Source organism: Pholis gunnellus (genome assembly GCF_910591455.1).
Source record: "Pholis gunnellus genome assembly, chromosome: 7".
In the NCBI taxonomy this organism is placed as follows: Eukaryota; Metazoa; Chordata; class Actinopteri; order Perciformes; family Pholidae; genus Pholis; species Pholis gunnellus.
This window is the reverse complement of record NC_136533.1, coordinates 5,344,629-5,371,370: the sequence shown is the minus strand read 5'-3', so window position 1 is coordinate 5,371,370 and position 26,742 is coordinate 5,344,629. Positions and strand designations below refer to the sequence as shown.

Here is a 26,742-nt window from a genome sequence, read left to right as displayed (position 1 = left end):
GTGACTAAACAAACATTGGCGGCTCCTAATAAGGTGAGCGAAGATGCTGCAATAGCATCGGTTATATCAGAACTGGAGAGTTTCTTCATTGAAAGAAGAGCAAAGAACGGCACTGAAGGCTCTTCTGGATGGAAAAAGTGTTTCGCTTTTCTTCCTACTGGCAGGAGTTTGATTGACATCCAATCACCTGCCAAGTATTTTGTTAATGCTCTTTTCAAAACAGCTTCTAATGACGGCTTCTCAGATTGCTCGGTATAACAAACGGGTCAGGTTAATGCACACAGCGATGTGCACCAGGATCTCCTCACAAACACAAACTAATGCCAACAGAATCATTTTTAAACGATAGAAGAAAAGATCAACACATAACGTCTTTAATTTTAGAGGATAGATGTTGAAAACAAGATGGTATTCTAACATGGACTGTGATGTTTTTTTAGGATCCATACATTTTAAATGAAGCTTTTAACAGCCGTGATTGAAAGACGAGTGCAGTGCTTTTCAAGACATTGTTTTTGCCAAACGATGTCCTCGTGTGCAACACATGCAGCCTTGGCAGGCTCTTTTAAGAAAACAAGGCTTCCCCAAGGACACACACACACACACACACACACACAGTTCCTGCTCGGAACACTTCTAATTCCCGGCAAGCATGTCACAAAACACTTACGCTAAATCAAATGGGTGATTGTATGAAATGGAAATGTCAAGCATGCACATACTTGTATGCATGGACACATACACACACACACACACACACACACACACATATGCAAAATCACAAATGTCATGTGATGTCAGTTGACTAGCAGCTGCTGGCATGATCATGGGTGACCTTATATCTACTCAGAATAGAGCAAGGAGATATTTGCAAGTTCACTTACAACCCCGCTGAATATGTGTGTGTGTGTGTGTGTGTGCGTGTGTGTGCGCGTGTGCGTGTAGGTGTGTGCGTGCGTGCGTGCGTGCGTGCGTGCGTGCGTGCGTGCGCGCGCATATGAGACAAGAAACGGGATGACTTGGTCTCCATCTCACCCTCCTGAGGTGTCATCTAAGGAATGCATGACGAAACCGGGGGAGCCGTTTTTAGGCCATTAGGTCACTCGTGAAAACCATGCAAACATGGTAAAGGAAAGCCTGTGAGGCCGACCCTTAAAATACGAAACAGTTGTCACCTCAGTGCGAGTGGACTTACATTGCATGATGTCCATGCCACTGATGGCGATACTACAAGTTAATATTAGTAACTACTGATGTCACTCGGGTTTGCCCCCCGAGTTTCTGCTGGTTATGTACATGTTGCCGTGTCCACTGTGACACTCACTGGGATTATGGATTATGATATGATTTATAGATGTGTCACTGACTTATCCATCACTCTGCTTTTATTCATGTGCAATGAAACAGTTCATACCTAAAGCTACATACAGTATAATGAAAAACAATGTTTTTTGCCCCGATATACAGATGGTTACATCCTCAATTTTTATTTTTATTTTTCGACATTGACCTTGTTTTCTGAGCTGAACTTTTGCCTTCAAGTGTCAAAGGCAACGTTCACGGTTCAAGGTTGTTTTAAAGGCATGACCACTGTCTGTTACCAATATGAAGGCATGTTGTTTTAGGTATTGGTGAGGCGATGAGGCCCAGTCTGAGAAATAGAGCCATGACTTTGAAGCCTTATCAGACACCAAAGCGTTGCTGAAAGTTTTATAATGATATCAGACAGGATTTTACTGCTTCAGAAAGTTCATTTATGCTTCAATACTTCTAGCCTTAGACTATCTCTCCACTTCATAAAACACACTGTAGTTTACGACGTCCTAAAACGTGACAGTAAGTAAACAACCCTATCTTAAGCAGAGCGAGCCCCTTTCCCACTGGTCAAAAAATAACATTCACACCCAATTACATCTTCTTGCTTTTAGTGTAAAAGGTTACAGTTGGCATTCATTCCTGGGACAAGCTTATTTTCTGCAATAATCCCAAAATACGTAAGTTATCTGTGCAGAACTTCCATCGTGTCCGTGACGTCAAAGATGACAAAACAGAAAAGAAAAACAGAACGGCAAATTCATCCAGGGAGTCTATTGCCTATTTTTAGCAGGTTTTCTCGTGTTCAAAAATTATTGTCACTGAAGTAGATAGAAATGAAACGTATCTCTTTCACTGAACCCTGGCTCATATACAGTGAGTAACAATATTTTATTCATTTATTTACCAGACTTGTTTGTGGAAGTGGTGAATAAATGATCCTATCACATCCACTCTGCCTCAGTCCTTAACCTCGCCCATGACATCACTGAATGTGACAGCGATAGTTGTGACCCTCGACAACCATCTCTGACGACTGACCGTGAATTAAACTAAGCAACAAACAACCAGAGACACCACATGTGTTTTGTTGCGACACTTGTCTCGTGTTGCCTTCACATTGTGGAAGGATACGTCTGTTTGAGTTTTGACCGCGTCGAGGTGCAACGGTTGCTTATTTTCTTCTGGAGCATTCAAATTAAAGCCACAAGTGCGTTGAATGGCTTAGAAAAGTGATTTTATATCAAACATCAATGTTTCATCAAGATTTTCTGTCACTCTGATCATCTCACCTGTGTCACATGTGAGAGAAGAAATCTGCATGGGGACGCCGTCAGCTGCAGTGTGAATGTAACCGACCCAACAGATCTACACGCCAAACCCGATGTGCCGTCATCAGCGCTGACACTTATACATTTAGTCATTACAGTTCCAGTTAAGATGACGTTGACTTGGATGCCGCTGTGACTGCTGATGAGTCTCTGGTGTTTGTGTATCTGTTTCCTTGTCTACTGACTTGCAGTCATTTAGCAGACGCTTTTATCCAAAGCGACTTACAATAAGTGTATTCAACAGAGGCATTCAAGAGAACTAGCAGTCACCAGAAGTCATAAGTGCATCTCCTTTTTTAAACAAGTATCTAAGAGCATAAACCAGAGCAAAAGTACAGTACAGAAACAAACTATGACCAAAGACCTGCCGCTCTCGTGACCCTCACGTATGCATCGAGCACAAATCAGGCTTCAGTTATTTGTAGTTATTTAAGTCGTCCGTTCCAAGGACTCTATCCTGCATTTTGTGATGTAATTGCATTTGAATGTTTCAACCTGGACTTTGGTTATGTCCACTTTTCTTATCCTCTTATGTGGTGTCTCTGTTCTGTCTCCATTTCTGTCTCTAATTCTCTCTGCCCCCTCACCCAAGCGCACACACACACACACACACACACACACACACACACACACACACACACACACCTATTCTCTCCACATATGTTTATTTTGGTGGGGTGACTCTGGCTGGCTGTCTTGCTCTGAAGGCCGGAACCATGACAGAGAGGGAAGGAGGGGAGAGGGAGGGACCTGGCAAACAGGGAGAAGGGAGAAGGGAGAGCGAGCGACAGAGAGAGAGAGAGAGAGAGAGAGAGAGAGAGACAGACAGACAGTGTGTGGGTAGTGAGTTGCTATAAAAGAGAGTGCTGGAGCTGTCAGTGCCATTAACTTCAGCGGACTGAGATTCACACACACAAAACGAGAAACAGCCAGAGAGAAAAGAGACATCGGGCACCAGTTGAAACAGAAGCGTTCACATCGAGTGACAGCTCAAGGGCTCTTGTTTTGTTAAGACTGGTACTCTTCAGTGTGCCTGGACTTGGAGGTTTTTGAGGGTGCATTTGTTTGGCTTTGGACAAACTCTTGTGTTGAGGCTACTGAGACAGAGACTTCTCTTCAACTAGAGGCAGAGTTTTGAGACGTCGGCCGTCGTCTTCAAGCTGTGTCCACGTGCATTTGATTTAAACCAGATTCAATTTCCATTTGGGCTTCTGTTCTACCAATGGCTGCTGTGCGTCAGATGGTCATGGAGGCCTCCGGCTTCCACGTTCTGCCGGCCCACCTTATGGCCTCGGCCATGGAGGAGTTCCCCCAGCAGTTGCCCGTCCCCAAGGGCCCAGCGAGGGGCAAGAGCCGCTCCCGCCGACCTCGCGAGGCCCGCTTCAAAACACAGCCTGTCACCTTTGCTGAGATCGCAGAGGTAGAGGAAGAGGGTTCCTCGCCCCTGGAGGAGGAGAGGGCACGCCGTTCCTTCCTGCAGTCCCTGGAGAACCTGCGGCGGAGCACGCAGACCCTCCATTGCCCGCCGACTGCCCATCACAGCTGCACCCCCACACCTACACAGGCCAGCCTGGACTCCAGTGACTCCGACTCCACCCAGTGAGCAGTGTGGGACGTGCCCATCTCCCGGCACCCGTGTTCCTCCCTTTCGCCTTGACGCCGCTTCGAACGGAGGCCAACTGAACTGAACCAAACTGGCCTGTCTGCCAGCCTACCTGTGTGTGTAAGCTGCTGCTGCCATACGCAAGTCTGCATTTAATACTAACATATCAACATACGGTGTATAGCTCCAAGATGCACAGGCTGGTTGTACTGCTGTATAGATGCGATGAGTGCAAAAAGTAGCAGATCACGCTGCGTTGAGCACACTCTTCAAATGTATTCCTTTTCTACTGTACATGTCTGTGAGGAAAACTTGAATGATGAATATTTTTCCATTTTAAAGTTGTATAGGAATTTTTGGTTCAAATCTGATTTTTCTACTTGACCAGTCACCATAGAAAGGACTGTTAAATTCATCTTGTGATTTACACTGATTAGCCTACACACTGTAAATACTTTGACAGAGCGACGGAAGTGACCTGGCCGCCACTGAAGCGGTAGAGCACCGTTGTATTTGTCAAGAGAGTGTCCCAGCTTCACCGTGAATGAAATCTCTTGTTTTAATTCCTGAGCAAATCAAAATGCCTTTCTAAATGTCTTTATTTATTCTCTTATTCTTTGTTCATAACCAAGTGGAGTTGTAGATGTGATATTTGATTGCTCTTTCTGACTTCTGAAGTCAACTTGACTTTGAAACAAAATCATAACCTATATACTTTATATTTGTTTTACTTTATACATATATATTACAATGTTTGCCATATGTACTTTAATAAATATTTTCAAGTATTTTGAGTCATTCTCTATTTTCATTCATTCTGTGATTTATATTGAGGAAGTGCATTTGCTGAAACAAACAAAAGTCTGCATTGAGTTCTGTGTTATTCAGACATTTTTTGATATCAACTGAATTAACACTGTTGTCCTGATTTAATACAGTGAAACAGAAAGAAACTAAGACATGTAATCAATAATGAAGACCTGCAAAGGTCAACAAGTCTCAGCACCAGGACAACGGATCTGAGAAAACAATATGGACCCTATTGATTGATGTATGACAGAGACGATATGGGTGAAGACATAAAATCCCATCAGAAATGCGATATGACTAAATCAGGAGTACATAAAGGAGGAAGTGACGAGACAGTGGGAGGTGACTTGTAGCCCTTACAGGCTGTCCGTCTCCTGTGTTATTAAGATAAACTGACGTCTGACCCGTATGTAAACACACAGTACTTAGTTGCCTCTACTGCATGCATGCTGGGCTGGTGACGCACATGTCAGGTTGCCATCAGTGAACTCAGTCACACCATAACCACCAGCCTGATGACAGAAGTGCCCTCCCCGGCCGTCCTAATAACCCTTGTCTCTCGATCCGCTCGGTGACAAGGGAAACGTGACGCAAGACTTCCATCCGGGTAGACTCTGAGGAAGTACATCCTCAAGATGAGAGGGATGTTCTCTCCAGACGTATGATGGCTGAAGTGTTGGAGACACATATTGGAGATCAGTGTCTGTGAGACAGAAAGGGGTAGCAGTGTTTTACTTATTGTCAACAAATGCTATGAAAAGACCAAAACTGACAAATGTTCGTCCGTAACACTTTGGGACTTCCCTACTCTATCTGTGGCACCTACCCTCAAGCCAATTGGTTCCCACTGAGGACATACTGTACGTCCTCAAAAACGAGACTCAAATATATAGTTTCATCATTTTTTAAAGGTTATGTACTTTGTCAAAACAGCTGGGCACTGTCGTTTTTAGCAAACGTGTATCAAACAGGAGTAAATAGAGCATTTGTTGGGGACTATTTTCAATCAGGGATTAATACAAATTTGGTGTTCTAGTGAGTATTTATGACACCGGGCCAATATGTATGGTTGACTCTAAATAAACTGCAGCGCCCATGTTTACTATAATGAAGGAACATGTACAAAGTGTGGCTCATTTATGTGTTTTCAATCGTGCTTGGACAACAATAATGCTTGAACGGATCAATGTTGGTTTGAGTCTTTTCATGGTATTGGTTGACGATAAGAAAAATACAGATTGTTGCCAGCCTTTCTTTCATCTCTCATGCATATGTATGTGTGCACACAGCAAGCAAAGCAAACCGTCACGACAACCCCTGACCCCGCTGCTGCGTCTGACATAAAACAAAGCACAAGTGCCTTTTTTTTTTTTATCAACAACAGTTACTTCCTGTCTCGTAACCAATAAGGAGGATGGACAAAGACCAGCTGGTAGCGCAATGTCTCCATGCCTCTCTCATCTCTCACACAAAAACACACATTAGCCAGTGTTTGTCTAGAGCTGTCATATCCACAGCAGAATTACTGCCTGTTTTTATGTGCCGCAATGTAACTCTGGAAGCATTTGCGTCACTGAAAGTTTACTTAAGGGTTGTAGAACAGTTCCGAGAAAGAGAGAGAGAGAAACAAAAAAGAGAAATTTGTCATCATGTGTGGGGTTGACGGAAACATTTTATAGAGTCTGATTAGAACCCAAATTTGGCCAGAAAGATCAGGGAAGAGTGCGGCTAACTGTACACTTCTTTCCTTAAAATGAAAAATGTAAACGCCTGGTGTCTGGACACCAAAGGATCAAAGATTGAAGCTCTGATTACACTCCAGCTCATTAAAGGTTAAAGCGTCCCCTCTTAAAGGATCGGAGGAAGGAACCAGACCTGAGCTGAGTCCTGTAAGCAATAAGTTGAATCTTAAAATCATCAGGATAACAGTAGTTTAAAGAGGGTTCACGCGACCCTGTGACGTGCATGGTGTCTTTGTTTGTTGACATCCTGGTTAAAGACAAAACAGCTTAAAAGGGCAATCATCTGTTAAATAGAACCTGCAGCACATGGAACAATCTGTACAAGCACCATGTCTGGCCAGTCCTCAAAGGTGGAGGCTGAAAAGACGTAATCTTGTTAAAGTGCAGATGCGTTTGTTTATTTCTTTTCCCCAGTCATTGTAGGTGGGATGCCAAGATGTTTGAAAGGCAACATCACTGCTTTAAGTGCGCTATACTGTAATGACAGTGTGTTCGCTGTCTGACCTGCCAGACTCGATGAGACAGAGCCGACAGCAAACACAAATGCACAGCCTCCCACTGTTCAGGTTTCCTGACGCTATGATTCATCCAAGTGGAAGTGTACACATTTCCTCTTATCTTATATAGGATCAACAGCTGTAAATTACATAAAGATCTGTAGGAAGCACTCTGTGCTAGTCTACAAGAATTAACAAATATTATACACCGTGGGCGTTACGGTGAGAACACGTCAGCTTCATGAGAACTAGAACCAAAATGTAATTTTACTAAATCTGATTTGGTCCTCTCTCTTCTGGGAAAGTTAAACCTGTTAATGTGTTAAAGGTGAAAGAGGAACTCACAGCTTTGTGATATAATAACAGACATTAGACATCATAATCCCTCACAAAGATGTATTACCTTCCCAGACTTTGTTTAAGATAAAAACAGTGTGTGTGGGTGATTGTTTTTATTATGAATCAGGCCAATCTGTTAAACTGGGCTTCAAGATACAGACAGATGATGCATGTGAGAAAGGTCACCGTAGCATAAAACAAACCCCAAACGTTGTCTGTTTTTATGTAAAAAAAGATATCCTGGTCGTGTGAAAGCAATTTATTTTAAATCTGTCAATTAACAAAAGGGATCTTGCTCATTTTATTTTGTCTGGTTTGCTTCTGCTCTCATTATTGTTATTATGTTATATTATATTATGTGTCTAACATATTTAGATTTTATTTGGCATCAGATTTCAACAATTTGGGAAGTGACACATTATTTCAGAATGTCCCCAAAACAAGCAGAGAATGTTGTCAAAACAAGCCAGCTCTCTGCCTTGTTTGTCATGCAAACACAAGCCAGGAGTCCGCTGTGTGGGGGCAGAGAGGTTTATTTTTAGGGTCAGTAAGGTGAGGAAAGGTTTTCAGGTTGCACCAAACTGAAGTCTTTCCCACTTCAGTGACGCAAATAAGACGTCATTGACATCTTGACAGGGCTGCTCTAGTGATGTGTACTTTCATACATGTCCGCATGAATAATATCTAATACCATAATTGCCTTGGAACAAGAGTCCTCTCTGCCAAACTGAGAGCATCTGCTCAGTGATTCCACACACAGTCTGGAGGACATTATGGTGAGCAGCCTGTTGGTTGTACTGTGTGTTTGTTCTGTCTCAGAACTCACCCTAATTTCATTTTGATAAATCTATTGACAATTGTAGCAGTGGATGTATGATGACCACTTGCCTGGCTGGTGTTTTTTAACACTGTGTCGTCAAGGTTGGTATTGTGTCTTTATATATGTTTTTTTTTTCAACATCCAGCTTAAATAGAGTTATGAGGTTTTTCACCTGTGAATGTCGAGATACGTATTTTGTCCATCATTGATCAGAGCGGCCCCTCATCCGCTGAAGTCACATCGCTAGCTCTCTCCCTTCTCTAAGTCCACGGCCCCAGAGAGCAGAGATGCCCGGGGGAGGGGGGCAGTTTCATAAATGGGGGCAATTTATGAAACTGTGGGGATCATTGCCTCAGACATAGTCAGATGAAATGGCATCGTCACTGTTTATCTTCAGCTCTGGTGCGAGCAACGCTTCATTCCAGAAAGAGGCCGACAGCTTGGATGTCTTGCATCGCGAGGAACACCACACCCTTGCATCCTCGCTCAGCAGCTGAGAGCAGAACAGCAGAACCCAATGGTACAGTGGATGCCACATTGCTGCACAGATTTCTGAAAGAGGGACCCCTTTTAAAGTGGCCCAGGAAGTGGCTACACCTCTGGTGGAGTAAGCTACCAGGTCACCTGGGACTAGGAGGTGCTGCCTAAAATAGGCCCCAGAGACAGTGTCAACAATCCAATGGGATAAACACAGTTTGGTCACGGGAAGCCCCAACTTCTTAATACTTAAACAAACAAATAACTTGAGAGTGTGCGCACCTCGATGACTGAGTGCGTACAGTATAAGCCCTTTGTGCCCTCACTGGACGCAAGGTTAGCAGGCCCACTTCTCCCCGTGGCTGAGCCAGATCGAGTTGAATTGCATTGGTCTTGACCACTTGGTCAACCGTCTGATGTTTTACCACTCTGTGCAAAAAATTAGGGATTTGGCCAGTGAGACACGCCTGTGTTATCAGCCTTCCAGCTCAAACATTCATAAGTGTCTTAGCAACAGCATTCTCCTAAATGCTTCCCCGACCTATATCCTGGTGTCAGGTGGGACACAGAAAGCAGAGTCTAGATCCATTCAGCATGCTCCTTTCTTCTCTCTCTCTCTCTCTCTCTCTATTTCAAAGCTCTTCATCTCCCCCTGGTGCTGTAGAAAAGAGGTGATTACGGATGCAAAACAGAAGGTGACCCACATACCTCCTCTCCCGGTGTTCTATTTTCTTTAAATCTTTCTTTTTCTGGGTTTGCCCTCCAGCCCTGGGGAGAAACAGGAAGATACTACACTTACCCCGTTCACAAATTATCTGAAAAACAGAGAAGCTGGGTCCATGTACTTTGAGACAATAAATCCAGTGTCAAGGATCTACGTCATAGCAGTGATTATGGTTTATTATCTTGCATACATTCTTATTATATACTCTCAAAATGTCAGATACAGTTTATACTTACATATGTGTAGTGATTGAATTGAAATAGGCCAACAACACACTGAGAACACCATTGCATGGATTTTTTTATGGTCTGTAGTCAGAGCATCCTACTTTGCTTAAAACTTGAGGGAACATTCAAAAACCTTCTTTCCTACTTTACTGCAACTGCTGCACAACAATTACCCGTTGGCATACATAACGTTATATCTTATCTTGTCGTGTTGCCCTCAGATGCATAGGCTCATTTTAGTTTGCCTTGACTTTCCTAGTAAAATATGGTAATCCATTGTCCAATGTCGTTTACCAAGAAGCAACGTTACTTTTAAAAGTTAAATGCAGCCTGTCAGCGTTTCTATTTTTATAGATTTGATTGACGGCGCATTTACCCAATAAAAAGTTAACAAGGGATTTAGGGCGAATCGCCGGACAGCTGACGCTTCATTTCGGACCAATGAGGTTGTTGTTGTTGTAGGATGTAACCAATCACAGTGAGGGGACGGGCTCCTGTTCAAGGAGCGCGAACGGTTAAGGACAAACGGCACCGAGAAAATGGCGAATATGGACGCGTTTAAGTAGGGATTTAACGTAATATGGACACGTTAAGCAGTTTTGATATCTAAATAAGTTTGAGCGTGTTTCTTTTCTACGTCAGGTGCCATGTTATTTCGCAAAACGGTGAGCGCCACACCTATGTTACACTAGTCGAAGCTAGTTTGTAATTACGTAAACCTGAGTTTTGGTAGCTATGCTAGCTAGCTAGCTGGCGTTAGCTGGATAGCTAGAAACATGAAGTGTCCTTAGTTGGCAGATGTGAATGGCTTCCCTGTACCCACACACACTGATATAACAGCGGACCTGAATACAGTGGAGCACGGCTGACCTGTGTTCATGGCTTATCGTTGAGTTAAGGTCTCAGGGACACCGTAGGTGACGTTATGGCTCTACACAACTTGGTTTTTGTTATCGATGTGGATTACGGAGATCAACTGGAAGTCAAGAATCATCTCCTGAAACGAGGAATATTACAAACCTTACTGCATTTCGGCTACAAGTACGGATTTGACAAAGTTCGCTGGGGTTATAAATTCTTTCAATCAAGGACTGGCCGCAATGCGAGCCTCCTATCAAGGGGATCGGACTTTAAGGAGCTTCGCCACAAAACATTTGAGGACTTTGAAATAGAGTTTGAAGCAAAGTTTGACCTGAAGGATAAACCGTGCCCGTCCCAGCAGCAGAAGCAGCAATATCACCATTCTAACTCCGTTCAAAATGCACTCAAAGAGACCCTGCTGGACTTCCAGTGGGACAGACCAGACATCACATCTCCCACTAAACTGTCCCTGAGGCCGCGGAAGTCGAGCCGAGCTGGAAAGCCCAGCGTTTCACAGGAGGAGGATGTTTCAAACAACGGGAGGAATGTGGTGTTTGTTGTGTCGGAGTGTCCACGTTCCAGGACACAACTTGTGGACTATCTTTCTTTGGGAAACCTTGACCTGCCGACAGATGTGACCGAGCACATATTACCCAGGGTGCTTCACGACATGCTGATTCAGCGACAGGTAGTGCTGCACTGGATTGACAGTAGATCACATGTTCAGGTGAGTACTGTAGCAGTCGAGAATATTACTATCATGCACCTGGACAATTTTGACAAAATCTGAAATCACAACATGTATAACTAAGTAAGTTCATAATAAATAGATCTGCTTTCCAATACTATTTTGTGTAACTTAGTTGTGATAGCAAAGCAGGTAAGCTTTTATGTGGCTGATGCAGCCGTAGAAGCTCATATATTATTTAGGCTACTGTGTATCACGCTTTTTGAGATAAAGATCAGTGTCAATTTAAGTATATCCTTTGGCCTTTACTGTCATCAAATCTCAACTCAATTAAGCACCTATGGGAGATTTTTCAGTGACCTGTTGGGCAGCAACGATATCATCAAAACACCAAATGAGGAAACCGATTTGTAGATATTTTAAAACCTGCATGATCAAGGCATTAACCTAAAATTACCTCATACTCCGAGCTGTTTAATCAGTCATTGTGAATTATAGAATAGCACCAATCCTAAGAGGCTGTTAAAGTAAATTACAATTTCCACTGACTTTAGCAACTTTGATATTTTGCCTTCTTGCAGGTCATGAGTTGTGAGGATCACCTCAGCTTTGACAAGCTGTCTGAGGTCCTAGCTCAGCTGGGCGGCAGAGTGATCCCCGTGGTTGCAATGCTGAACCTCTGCTCCAGTCAGAATCCAGACGCAGGCTTCAGGAGAGAGGCTTTTGCATTCAAGTCCAGCATTGAATACCTGCTGTCTTCTGAAAGGCAGCACCGCTTGGCTTTTCCTGCCATAGGCGGTGTTCTGTGCTGGGAGCAAGGTTGGTAGCATGGAAGTGAACTCGTATCACCATCTGTTCTCACTCAAACACGTCTGAAATAGTGCAGCTGTTAAAACTATTCTTCACCCTCCCCAGGTGACACGACACAGCGCTGTGGCATCATGGTTGAGCCAGTGTCTCGCAGACAGAGGCTTCTCCCAGAGTCGGTGGAAGTGTGTCTAAAGGGAGTGCTGCGGGACTGGGATGACTCGTCACTCACACAGACATCCACAGAGTCATGGGTGCTACAGTGCTCCAGCAGCAATGACCAGGGAGCAGCTGCTGCCTTCCAGCATCTCCTGATGGAGCTGTCATCTCATGCTCTGCACATGGTGAGGCATCCAAACACAACAGTGCTGTTTTTCCACAAGGGGCCCGTTAGGCCCAAACAATATGAGGAAAGTCTGCAATGCGCGATAACGTTCAATGTTGCGATGGCGGTGTGGCTTGGTATAAATAAACAAATATAGTGTGCAACTTGGCTGTACATTTCATATGTCAGCCTGGTTTTAAATTCAGAACCAGATTAGGATGGAATATTTTAAATATGAATAGGCTAAATGTTGTTTCTAGAGCAGCAACAGTTATGTCTACAACAGTAATGTCCCGATATAAACTCATTAATATTTCAGTGGAAACAAATCTAAAATGTTAATAACATAAATACTACTCCTGAGTAAAGTCAAAAAGAAGGCAGACATCAGTCAGTATCAGTCATTCCTCCTGTCCTCTGTCGTCCTCCCTCTGGTGATGTTATTGACTTCCTGAAAACGTCAGCTGTGGATGAGAGACTGCGGACGGAGCAGACTAATATAAATCTCTACATCATGTTGATGCGCGTTGAACGGGTGTATTGATCCATTTTTGTCTGGAGAAATTTAGATTTTATTTTTGGTCCCATGATGGCACCTTCCTAGCGTTGCATTTATTTAAATGAATAACATAATGTTGAGATGCCATTATCCACATATCAACAGCACGTCCGGAGTCAAGAAGCAAAGTCGAGTGAGAAATAAATCACAGAAAATGCAGAGAGAGACATTTTTAGTTGAACATTATCTCAGTTGGAAGAACACACAGCACTCTCTATCAACACTTCATCCCACAGGAACTCTTAATGAACTGGATGTCTTCATTTTGTAATAGAACATAGTTGTTGGGGGTGTAGAGATCAGGGGCTGGGAACAGGTTATGCAGTATATTGGCATGCCAATAGACCAGTGGGGGTTCGGCCAAAAATGTATGAATTACTCATCTTACCAGGGACAGGGGAGACAGGTGGTGGAGCGGTTTCCTCTGGCGATGATTTCTGGTCTTGGCTGGACTTTTCAGGACAGGTGTAACTGGCACCGCAGCAATTCTTTTGACGAAATAATTGTCAATAAATCTTTGTTTTGACTTAATGTTATGTTTTAAAGCAGTGATGTCGCCCGAGGAGCACAGGCTGCGGTTTCACGCATATACACGCATGCATTATTTATTTTATCGGGTCTTCACAGAATGTTGTGGGAGAAATAACTCAACACACACAGAGACAGACCTGCTATGTGTCAGGCGCACCGGTGCGACCAAAGGAAATGTTTACCTGCACTCGATTAACCGTAACCTGCCCTTTTTCCCGCCTTGTGCTTGTTCTCCCAGCTCTCTGAGGTGAATGACAGCGGCCTGGTGTGCTCGGCCGTCCTCTCGCCCATGTCACACTCGACAGCTCTGCTCACCGTCCTCCAGTCTGAAGTCACTCAGCACGACCAGTTCCTGACCACCGAAATCATTACACCGGCCACAGCAGAAACCTCGGCTCAACTGCCGGATATTGTTAGCAGTGTTCTGGGAGTAGTGTATGACATCATGGAGGAGGAGGAGAAGGAGGAGGACACTGTTGATGGTGAGGATAGAACAATATACAATATTTAGGTTCCAAAACATAAAACGGATATCTTTGGAAACAATGTCTGCGTATATTTATCAGTATTTTGAAAAACTCATGTGATTATGTCAGCAAAAATAGTTACCAAAAGGTTGGAGTTGTCTTGTAGCTGTTCAAAGTACACAAGTCATTGGTTACATTTACTTCAACAGGATGGTATAATATTCCCAATCTATGTATATGCCTCATTAAAATTGCAAATATTAGAGACATTAAAATGTTTAAATGTTTTTGATGGTTACAGTATATATTTTATTTACAATGTAGGTTGTATTGCTTGCTGTTAATTGTTATTTTTTATTGCTCAGACCAACCGAAGGATCATCCGGTTCCTGAGTGGGCTCAGCAGGAAGTCAGCCATTGCCCGCTGACGACCGGCGTGTTGGAGAGTTGGTTCCCTCAGTCAGACCAGTCAGGAGTGAGTTCCCATTTAATGGAGTCAATGAGGTAAGATTTCAATTGTTGGTAGATTTTGTACTTAGCACTTTTGACGCAAGAATTTCTATTAAGCTTTAAACACAACTCTTGGCACAAAAAGTGACGGGTGGTCCTGTTGTTTTACTTACTTTGCTGAGCAGGTTGCTGGACGCAGTGCCAGAGCAGAGAGAAGAGGAGGAGCTGTCTGTCCTACAGCAGGAGCTGATCAGCAGTCTGGCTGAATTGTATCAAACATCCCGGGGAGCAGATGCCAAGAGGGGCAAGAAACGTGAGGAAGCCCGTCTAAATATTTATGCACATTCCAGGAATTCTACAAAGTTTGAGAAATTTGTAAAAGTATTAAAGTTAAATTTAGAATGTTGGGACTTACCAATTATCCTTTTAAGTATAATGAAAGTGTTTAAATTGTGAGAAAATGGTTTAGTTTCCAGTATGTTCTTCAAGATGTTATCACGAGGGAACGCGGCACGAAATGTTGATCTGATCATTTCCCATCGTTGATCTACAGGTGGCGCCCAGCGCACACCGGTGAAGCAGAAGATGAAGACAATGAGCCGCTCATTGCAGATGCTGAACGTGGCGCGGCTGAATGTCAAAGCCCAAAAGAACCAGGCCGAGGCGGAGCAGCTTGGTGCCGAGTGCAGAGGGCCAGAGAGACCGGGGAAGAGACGATCAAGTGACCGGAACAAGTCTGGAGGAACCACCACCATCAGTGAGTGTCTGTTAAATCAATCCTCAAATGATCACCCCGTTAAAGTGGATAAACATATTTCCTAAAGTGTCAAAAGTCAACGTTTTGATAAAGTTACACATCTAATGTATCTTCTCCCGTGTTGCCCAGGTTTCGCCAGTGAGGCAGAGCTGCTGTCCCATCTGAAGTGCAGTTATGAGAAGATGATGGCAGAGAGAGACTCGTCCCTCCTCACCGGTGTCCACCAGCTCCTGTTCGCTGTGAAAACCTTCCTCGTGACAGAGTCAGACGTGCAGGTGAGACACGCGGCAGCTTTACATGTTCTTCAAGACTAGGACCTGACCCTCTTTCATCGTTACATCCCGACTTTTTAATGCTTACTGCACCGTTAAGTTGTGGACTAACAAAGGGACTGATGTAAACAGATTTTAACATGCTTGCATTGTTTTGAAGCAGAGGTCAGTGGTTGTAAAATGTACACACATAGCAGACGCAACTTCTTAATGAAAGCCATCTTTTTATATAATAAGGTAGCCGGCTGGACTTAAATGAGTAGTCAGCTGTTTAGCCGGCGCTTATGGAAAGCTCTGTATAATATGCAGGAACTTTTCCTGTCAGAATAATGAAAGCTTTAAGTGCGTCACATAAAGTGCATATACTTCCAATGTTATTATTTTGCATATCTAAGATGTTCTTCCTTCTTTGCAGGTGAAGACCTCCCTGTTTGTCCAGCAGCACCTTCTCAAGTCCGGCAAATCAGTCAGGCAGCTCTATGGCTCGGCTGCTGACGTCGATGGCAAAGTCAGAGAGTGAGTGCTTTATACCTGTTGTGTGTTCTCTTTGTTTTTAGAGTCAGTACAACTCAGCTCACCAGCCACTTAAACACCTGTCTGTGGGCATACTGGCTCTCTCCGAGGTGTCTGTTTCTGCTCATCCTCCTTCATAAATCACAGTCAAATGAATTGTATTTATCTGTCAGTAACACAGGTTGTGTCCTCTAGGTGCAAGCTTCAGGCGCTGCTGAGGTTGGACTTGTGCAGACTTTTCTCCACGGAGCAGTCTGACTCACTGGATGTTGATCAGATGACAGAGGAGGTAAGATGCTCGCCTTTGAGTCGCTGGTGCAGTTGAATCTTCTCACAGAGTATGTCGTGTAGCAGTGATTCTTGCATCACAAAATATCAGAAATCCGATTGTTTGGAAATATTCCCACATTTAATGTATTTTTATTAACAGCCTGAAATCATTTTGACCAGCAAAGTTTATCATTAAAGTCATTTCTTGCCTCTTCTGTTCCTCAGGTGGCTGAGATGCTCAGGATTATCTCCTTAACTAAAGACCCAGTTTGCCTCGCAAGGTTCCTGGGAGACGAAGTCCTCCCAGGGTAAGTGTGTGAGGGGCTGCAGGGATGGGATTCATAAATATAGTATAATATAGAATAAATGCGTAGTATTGTTGATAATGTTCTTGCTAGAGTAAATGTATCGAATGTATCGCTGATTTGTTTGCATAATAATGCATCACAGCATTGATTTGTAATAGGAAACAGTGATTTTAAGTGAGCCCTCTCCTCTATAGTTGTTACAATAGTCTTTTTGTGTCCTGGCAGCTTCCTGACCGCCGTCCCCAGAGTGCTTGCAGACATCTACCACAGTCTGGGCACCCAGCTCCCTGAGGCTCTGGTGGCTGTTCTACCTTCTGACTTCTTCAGCGACGAGTCGGTGACCAAGGACAGCGTTTCTCCGTCAGCCTCCTCGCCTCCTCTGTCCACACGCAGCGTGCTTTCAGATGGCAGTGATCGTCTGCAGGACCTGCGAAATCGCGCCGCCAGCAAGAGGAGGTGAGGGGAGGCTGAATGTTGGCTGGAATGACGCTCGTGTTGTTATGGAAAATAAATTAAAAACTTAGATACTACAACAAGGAGCAGACAGATGATTCTGTTCTTTCAATTTCACTGGAATAGATTCATAATAAATGTTATTGATTAAACCATGAGATGTATGTTTTGTAAGATAAATATGTCCGAGTGTTAAAGGTTCTTTGCGCTTCTTTTTTTTAGGAGTGGGATGCTGACTCGTCACCGCAGCATGACTGAATCATCGCAGAGTCTTCGCCAAATAGAGATCCCCAAAAAGACTACAAGAGCTGTAAGATGACCATAGATACTTATATTTCTGTTGGATTATTATAAAACTTTGTTCAGGTAGTAATTTCACCTCATCCAAAGGTGTGCAGGCATTTAAATGTGTTACTGATCGTCTCATTTCTAAAATGCTTACCGAGTTGTCGTGTGTTTGTGAAGACCATCGCCCAAATAACAGACCTGAGAGGACATTTGCAAAACCTTTTCTTGGTTATTTTAGCTAATCCATATGTCTTGATTTACCTGATTTATTGTGTTTTTCTTTAGTCCAAATCAAAGGTCTTCGTTGCTTTGGAGAAACCTGTTGCAGAACCACAACCTAAACCTCAGAAACAAGAAACACAAGGTATGTTCTACTTTACTTCTAACTTAGACACAACCAGCGCCACCTGCCCACTCAACCCGCAATCTCATCTTTTGAATAAAACATGTCAACGTCCAGCTTGAATTGATTTGCTTCAAATTGTGTCTAAAACGTCTTCAGAAAACTCAAACCAAGTCCGCAGAATACTAAACTCCTGTGTTGTCCATTAGTTTTGTCATTATGTTAATAATAATCCATCGTTACTTCTGACGGCCGATGAAGAGGGTGTGGCTGACTGATTTAAGCTGAATTAAACTAGAAACTCTTTCCGTCCTCCTTTCAAGCCGACCTGGGGAGATTGTTTTATAGTCTAAAGGCAGATTTGGGGAACAGCATCACCGTAGACATTCAGTAATGTCGGGTCGAGAGTCCTAAATACAGACCATGTTGTGATCGTCCACAGAGGTGACGAAGGTGAGAAGAAACCTGTTCAACGAAGAGATCCTTTCCCCCTCAAAGAAAGCCAAGCTGCCAAGGAGCCAGTCTGTGTCCGCAGTGGAAGGCTTGAAACGCAAGCGAGCTCTTGAATCTGAAGGTAAACATTTTAATTATTGCAAATCCATTGGAAGAAAGGCCGGCGGAGAACCTTTTACTTTCAGTGTTTAGCCATGTAGCCTTGTTGTTGACTGTTAGACTGACCATTAGGCAGAAGTTTAGTGGGTTTTTTGTGTTCCCCTCCAAACATCCTGTTAATTGTTTTCAAATTCTTGCTTTTCAGAGAGGCACAAACTTCTGACAAAGAAAGTGTGTGAAACACCTCACCACAGGCAGGTGTCCAGTCGCCTCCTATACAGACAGAAAAGAGGACGGTATGTATTTATCAACAGTTTTTTTTTAAGTAATTATGTGTTTTATGACCCAAAAATGATCTGAAGATGCTTATTATTGTCTTTTTGTTTTCAGGAGCTCTGTCCCATCGGAGGAGTGCATTGTGGAAGAGTCGCCAGTAAAACCTGCAGATGGTATTTTACTGATGTCTTTTGTTGTTTTTATCACACAATACATTTACATGAATGTGAGAACTATACTCTGGCTTTGTCTTGTGTTTAAGTACACAACAAAAGTATGTGTATTCTTTTAAAATGAAAAACACAGCAGAAGTCTTGGGGTTTTATGTTATTAACGTATATTAAAATCTACATGAACAGAAACTGAATCTTATTTGGCTTGAAATAAAGACGCATTACTTATTATCTTAATCTTGCATTCAGCAATTGACTTAATTTCACTTAAAAATAAAATTATTTTTGTATGCTTTTCACGCCTCTTCAGTTTGACAATTGATTTTATTTGTTTAGTTTCCTTGAAACACTACCCATAACTCACTAACCTAAGTCTTTCTGTGCTGTGGTTTTGCATCAGACCTAAGGAGGAGCCCAAGGATAAAGGCGTTTGCTCGAAGACACTCAAACGTCTTCTACTCGAGTTCTCAACCTCGCTCCCGCAACCTGGACAGGGCTCTCTCTGCGTCGCAGCTTTCTCTCAGCGACGGCAGAATCAGCGAGGTTAACGTAAAAACAGTTCGCTCTCCCATGCGTCTTCTTTTTGGAGCTGCTGATTCCTCCAGTTGTCCGTCTGAGCGGTCTTGTGCAACCAGGCTCACCAGGTCCCGGCTGTCCACAGACTCCAGTGTCTTTGAGGTGAGTTCTTTCTTTTCGGTACGCGATATCATTATAAGGCTACTGGTATTGTAATTTAAACAACACCCAACCCTGTGTACTCCCACAGGAAATGTGTTGTTCTGTTTCTGGTGGATTATTATACAAAGCAGCTAGTTTCCGATGCTCCTGATTGGCCAAACAAATCAAGTTATTGCAGGTTTAATGGCTTTTTTTTCCTGTGTGTTTGTTTCAGAGTCCAAATAAAACTCCAACAAGGTCACCCGGCAAACGTGGGAGAGCCACGCATGAGATCACAACACCCAAGACCCCTCGAACCCCAAGGTCCCCCAAAACCCCCCCTCCATCAAGGATGCGTGTTTTGCAGAGCCCTGTATCAGGTAGCGCTCGTGAACTTGGTCCGGCTCTGAGAGGCAGTCCTTTCAGATCTCCAGCCAGACAGACTCTGTTGGTAGAGACCCCTACCAAGGGGAGTCCTGTGAGGAGTCCACTGAAGGGAATCCTCAGGACTCCGGTCAAGGCCTTGGTCGAATGCCACCCCGCTTCTGGATTACATCTTCTCAATAGCCCGATTTCTAAGACTCCAAAGAAGAGTGTCACGTGGTCTCCATCCCCTCGAAAATGCAGGGTGGCGGAGAACAGTGTTGCTTTCAAGGTGCCAGAGTCTCCTCGTACCGCGTCCCGCACGTCGCCTCGACTGTTGAAAACACCCAGCCAGCTCAGCAGTCCTGTCAAAGGCACAAACACTAAAAGAGACATTTTCAAGACCCCAGAAAAGACTTGTCAAGTGAGCCTAGTGAGGGTTTCTGAAAATGTTTTTTTGACAAAACTTCAGAGGTCATCTGAAAAAGTTCACAACCGGATGAAAACACCTGAAAAAGGTGACGCTGTCGGCTTACTGGAAATGCCCCCTCTGCCATGCACACCACCTCCAGTCCACCACCTCTCACCTCTCACTAGAACTCAACCCAAGACCCCTAGTCCTACTCACAAAATGATCACTCGCTCTGGACGAACTCCAGGCAAAAGTTCAAACATTGCATCCCCGTGTAGGCCAGTATTGACACCAGCGGGATGTAGTAGTACTTCAGAAAGATCAGACACTTCAGCAAAGTCCCTGACAAGAACACGGTCGGGTCAAGGTGCTGAAACCACCAGATCCCAGTCTAGTGAGAATGTTGCGGATAAGAACATGCGGTCAGATACAAAAGACGAGATGGTACGAGCCGAACCTTCCCAAACCTCTGAGACGGACTCTAGTTCCCACACAGATTCACAGCCGTTTGACTCTTCGTGTTTTAACTCCGCGTCCACAGACGATGACAGTATGGACATCGTAGATGCTGCCGTTGTAAAGACTCAGTTTAGTGGAGGTATCAAAATGAACATAAGCTTTTCACGGAAGCCCTCGAAGTCCAGTGAAGACTTTTTGCCAGACGAAGTCGCTCCTAAATCTCTCATGCCAACGCAAGGCACACCTGGCCGGATCTACGGCTTCCGGCAGACCCCGGACCGCCAACAGAGGGAGGCTGCTGCTCGCTTGGGCTACGGGAACGAATCCCCTCGGTTTTCAACCCCTAGAGGCCCCGCAAGACCGAGTCGACAAAAGGGCATGGCGACTCCGAATCCTCTGACTTACCAAGTTGAATTGGAAATGCAAACATCGGGACTTCCCAAGCTCAAAATCAAACGCACAGATTCCATGAATGCGGACGATTCGGGAGCTCGGAGCCCTTTAGTTTGTGTAAAACCTTCTCAGCTGGAAAGCCCCTTGGCTTTGTTCTCTAAGCACAGAGATCCCGGATGTGTCTCGCCGTCCGTCTGTACTCATGTCACCCCGGCCAAGAGCACGCCTGGAAAAGGTGGAAGCGTCCAAACTTACATCTGCCAGTCTTACACCCCGACACGCCATCCTGCGGGAACCATGTCTCCGGTGGCGACTGCAGACATCATTCCCCTGACTCCTTCCCCTCAGAGTGTAGGGAAGGTGACCCCAGACAACTTCAGCAGCTGGCCTCGCAGGAAGAGGGCTCAGATTGGTGTGGGCGGGGGCAAGGATCGCGGCCCGAAGGGGGAGCCGATGCTGGCGGAGTTGCTGGAGGAAGCCGAGCTCGGAGTCAGCCGACTGCAGGACGTGGACGACGCGGACGAGCCTTCAAACTACAAAGCCGCAATATTTTCTCTGGCTTCCAAACAGTCCTCCCCAGCTGGAGCAGATGCGTCCCCTCTTTCCTCAGTGGAAGACTTGTACTGGACGGAGAAGCTGGCTCAGCAGACGGATCCTCAGAGAGCAGAAGAAGACGTCATCTGGGCCACTGGAAGTGGAGACGTCAAGTCAAGTAAGCTATGGTTCCCACAGCTGAGATCCTTTACATAGCTTCTATATTCTAAATCAGTATTTACTGTGTGATGTTATGTTGTTTGGTTGATAGATGCCTGAAATTCAATATTATATCATATATATTTGATGATATGTTTCCTGCCTGTTGACAGTAGCGACTCCTCCCAGCTCAAAGGTGAGGAAGCCGGTCACAACGAGTGGGATTCTGGCCCTCACTCACTCTCCGCTGTTGTTCAAGAGCAGAACGGGCTCTTCTAGTCACAGAACGCCACATTTTAAAGGTAAGATCTATAACGCTCGTCTTTACAGTTATCTTTTTATTGTTACCAGTTAATTAAGTTGTCAAACATGACAACTTCAAATGTCTTGTTTTGATTGACCAAAACGGTCCAAATAACACAAATAAATGAGTTGGAAGTCCTCTCACTTGAGAGGCTGGAGTCAAAGAATATTGAGATTGTTTCTGCGTGAAAAATAACTGAAACGATTTATCAGTTTCAATTATTCGACATATTGATTAATTTGCTCATTGTTTCAGCTCCAGTTGCATCCTTAGTCACAAAGTGTCTCAGTGTTCGACTGTCCACATGCTCTTATCCATGTGGTGTATTTTGTCCAAGTTAACCCCAACATATGATCAATACAACGAACCTGACGTTATCCGACAATCCTCGTTCTTTCCTGTACTTTGTAGACGAGGCCTCATCGGGGAGGAAGGTGGAGGTGGACGGAGTGGACGGCTCTCCCTTCAGCCAGCCGATCAGACGCTCAAACACGGGGAAGACCTACAGCAGGAAGAGGCTGCTTCACTGAACCACAGCAAAAAGATGGTCCGTTCTGTGTGTTTACTGTGAAGTTCTCCGCCATGTTTCATCAGCAGTGCTTTTGATGAAAGGTGTCTTTCAAGCCCTGCTTGAAAGCCTCTGCGCATGAACGAGTGTCCCTTTCGGTCCCGAGCGTTTCTGTTCTAACTGGTGGCCTTTTGTTTTAATCATGACATTTTAAGATTGTAGTCTGGTTGAGCATCGAGATGAGAAGCTATGCAGCTCTGCCGAGATGTTTAAAACTTCTCCTATTTAATGGTTTTATCAGAGTAGGCCATGTTCTCTGTACGGGTCTCTGTGAAGTCAACACGTTGGAAATGGTGATATTACGTCATCGTTGTTTTTCAAAGTTGTAATAAGCTAATTTACAATCAAGTCTAAAGTTTGTTGATACTATTCATGTTTATTTATTTGTTTGTTTTTGTCATAAACCTGCTTTTAAGTGAAAGGGAAGGGCCTAATGATTGATTCAGATTGTAAATTTCTTATGTTGCCAAAGTCTTATGTAAATAAATATCAGTTTTCTTAATTAAGTTATTGAGACTGTGTGTTTTTTATCTTGTACTTTTCCTGAAAAACTTGGTACAGAAACGCAAACCACAACTTTTCACTGTACGGACTTTCTTCTCTGAGTGACTTTTATAATTCAACTTTATCATCGACCAGAAAATAAAAAGAGCTCGTAATCACGCACCTGTTCAAAGGTCGGTTCTCCAGAGGTATAAAGTATAGCAGGCGGTACATTAAGGATTGTTGCACACAGGAAATTATATTTGAATAGCTGCAGATAAGAGTCATGATTATGGTCTGATCAGGAATTAGATTTTATGTATTTCATCAGAAGTGCTTATTGTTTCTGGCAGGAATCCGTTGACTGTCATGAGTCATTTAAGGTGACACAGCTCTTATGTGTGCCGTGCTTCTATACCAGTTCTCTCCGGCGTTCACGCTGCCACTGAAATGCCATTCCACACAGTGGACAAAACAGGTCTTTTTTTTAATAAAAGACTTGAATTTGTCACAGTCGGAATGTAGATTACAAAAGAAAGAGAGCTGGATTCTATTAGCTGCCTCAGTTTCAGGCTCCTGGCTCACTGTCACTGTGTTTGCTTACTAGAACTTCAGAACACAACGGAGCCATTGTTCATGTTAGAATAACTGCTTTTAAGAAAAGGGCCGGTTGAATCACTGACGTATAATAACGTGTTTCTAACGGAGTGGCAACAGATTCTTATTCAAATAAAACATAGATTACATGAGACACAATATTAATAGTATTAAAAGTCTTTTTCCAGCCGTAAGATCTCTGGCTTGAGGCCGCGACTGAACCGCAGCTTTCAAATGGATTGTATTATGGTCTGTACTCTTGACTTCATTAACATTGTTGTTGTGAGCTTCCAGGACCTTGAAGCTGCTCACACCAGGTTCATGGTGTGGATGTTGGTTCTTCAGGCTTCTTGAAGGTCTGGCTCACTGGTGTCCTCCTCGCGTGGACATTTGAGACAAAGTCACAGCTGTTCCTGACTGTATTCATCATATCAGCTCCCAGATTCTGGTGTGTTTGACTCTTAATCACTTGTCACACCCTGATAACACATAATTGGTCTAAATTAAAATGTTTCAGTTGGCTTCACAAATGTGATTTGGGTAATATCAAAGTAGTAAAGGTTGTAAGTCGTTTTTCTATCATTAAACTAGTTTTATTTTTGTATTTTAATTGAATTAATTGATAGTAATGTTACTCATGTTTAACAATGTAAAGAATGTATTAAGTCCGCTTTATTTCAATGATGTAAAGCAGGTCCAGTTTATTCATTTTATGGTGAAGTTAATTCACCAAAGCAGGTTTTTCAGTAACAGTTATTATTTCACCTTTTTCTTAAATCCGAGTAGAATTCCATTATTTGTTGTAGAGCTGCACCGATATCGGATATTTGGCCGATACTGACTAAACTAGCTGGAGCGAGTATTAGTGAGTCCAATCTATTAAATCCAGTTCTATTTTATATACTATAGACATTATATAGTGGGATTTTAATTCCTGATTAAGTTTTGTCCAAATGTATTAAAGAGGTTTACACTTAAATTGTAATTCTTGTTAATTTTGATGATTTCTTTTTTTTTACCAATTTGCTCGTGCACAGATTCTTTATTTAATAACAGCTCAGTACTTTTATATCTACAGTATGTATTTCTTTGTTACATTTATTTTTAAAAAGTTAGGAAAGCAATGTTTAAGTCGAGTCTGATGTCGCCTTACACACAGTTGGTAATCAAACTCAAAGCTCCGGTATCGGGACTGAAAAAATCTGATCAGTACTTTCCTGATTTGTTCAAATACATCTTTCTGTGTGTTGTAAACTAATTCCATGTACTGCAGGAATGCCATGTGAACTTTGATCCGAGTACTGTATGCCCACTATTTCCTCTCTAATCCACAGATTACTGAATGATCCTCCAGAAGGAGCTCAGGAGTATGAAACAGTTTGGCTTCTGTCTGGAAACAAGAGACTGAAGGGGCCGCTGTCAGGTCAGGTCTGTAACTGCACATGTGCACAAATCTTATTGCTGACTGTTACCAAATTAATATTCAAATTAAAAGTTCTTTTGACAACAATGGGGCAAATTAAATGTAAATGTCACCATGCAGCTGTTTAGGTCACATAGTTGTAGTCATGCTTAATTAAACACCACTGACAAGTCTGCATTAGTCAGATGAGGTCACAAAAGTGACTGATCTGAGGTCTGTGATGCCAAGCTTTGAGTTTAAGGTCTCACCGTCTGTAGTTATTGCTTTGATACAATTCTTTTTTTAAATTATTATTTATTATTAAGAATCATATCTGAAATATGAGTGGTACTCTCAGATGTTTTCTGAAATGATTATTGCTAAAGGTTGGAGGTCATACGTTGTGTTACCTTTAGTGAAATGCACCTTTATCATATTGAACAGCAGAACCTGAGCTCCTCTAGAGTTAAGTCACATCAGCCGTGACGCGTCGCTATGAGGAAGTTGCAGCAGTTTGTTTATGGTCTGAATGACTGAATTTAACCTTGAGATAAGTTTTAATGCAAAATAAATAATAAATAATAAATAATAATCCCTGTTATCCTTGTGAAAGAACCAATAAGTGAATGCATCGTGTGTTTTAGGATCGCGTGGCGTGAAACCTTTCCAGTGCTGCAGCCCTGACATATCGCACTGAAGTCCTTCAGTATTCCCATCACGCGTATGTTCACCACTGTCAAGATAGATACAATCAGATGCGTGACTTCCTGCACAAAGCAAATTTCACAATAAAACCCCTTCGTGATTACTGACGATTTTTAGAGCGTTTGCTTTGGTTTGCATCTGCAATTTAAGTTTAGCTTTGAGCTTCATTTTGTCTGCACAATGAGAGCCAATAGTCAAAGGTTGAACAGTTGGTAAATTATTTTAGCTGCTTAAACGGGACATCTTTCTCAAAGCAACTTGTAATCTAGTGCTTTATTCACCTGTCAGTTGTGAGTTGAAGTATCCTGCTTCTATGCTTTTAACTCAGAAAGTAAATTCATATCTGCCTCAAACCTGAAATACGAGTCAGCTGAACTGTGCTGTGTCTTGACATTGAAAATATGTTTTACCTGCTGCTGTCGTTGCATAACCAGGTTTTGTATAATAAATAGAGACTGTAAAAGATGGGGACTTTATATAAATATGAATTATATATTGTAAAAAGCAATTCAGGGTGCCATATTTTTGCACAACACTGTACATACACACAATGCTATTATATATTATATCATTGGATTATGTTTTACTGATGCACTCATGTGTAACTATCTTAATCTTGCAGCTGCTAAAGTTGGAATAAAGTTCATTGACATCAATTTCTCATACTTCATAAGATGATCAAATGAAGCTGTAAAGTATTTAATAACTATAGCTGGCAAATAAATGGAATGAGGTAGACGAATTTAGATGGAAATACTCAATTAAAGTACAAGTACATAAAAAAAATGTGTAATCGTCTTGGTCTTTCATCCTTTTATTTTGAAGCTAGAATTGTATTTCCGGTGTTGTCCTGTGTTTCTTCGTCCGTCTTGACGTCGCTCTGGCTTAAACCGTTCTCCCCGCTACCGTTCCATCAGAGGCGCTTCATC

At 43.1% G+C, this 26,742-nt stretch overlaps 2 protein-coding genes across 2 annotated transcripts; both read left to right on the top strand.

The window, feature by feature from the left end:
- Positions 1-3,521: 3,521 nt before the first annotated feature.
- cUnh11orf96 (chromosome Un C11orf96 homolog) lies at positions 3,522-5,036 on the top strand. The gene has a single exon (XM_079162535.1). The coding sequence runs from the start codon at positions 3,868-3,870 to the stop codon at positions 4,246-4,248; it is 381 nt and encodes a 126-aa protein (XP_079018661.1). The 5' UTR covers positions 3,522-3,867; the 3' UTR covers positions 4,249-5,036.
- A 5,773-nt stretch (positions 5,037-10,809) lies between these two features.
- ticrr (TopBP1-interacting, checkpoint, and replication regulator) lies at positions 10,810-23,088 on the top strand (the record flags this gene model as incomplete). Its single annotated transcript, XM_079163016.1, has 21 exons — positions 10,810-11,472; positions 12,015-12,252; positions 12,349-12,584; positions 13,894-14,137; positions 14,488-14,626; positions 14,758-14,885; positions 15,126-15,329; positions 15,459-15,604; positions 16,017-16,117; positions 16,310-16,403; positions 16,610-16,692; positions 16,918-17,148; positions 17,368-17,455; positions 17,719-17,797; positions 18,219-18,350; positions 18,534-18,624; positions 18,719-18,777; positions 19,178-19,455; positions 19,670-21,773; positions 21,928-22,056; positions 22,470-23,088. The coding sequence occupies 21 exons, from the start codon at positions 10,810-10,812 to the stop codon at positions 22,586-22,588; spliced, it is 5,586 nt and encodes a 1,861-aa protein (XP_079019142.1). The 3' UTR covers positions 22,589-23,088.
- Between the last annotated feature and the right edge of the window lie 3,654 nt (positions 23,089-26,742).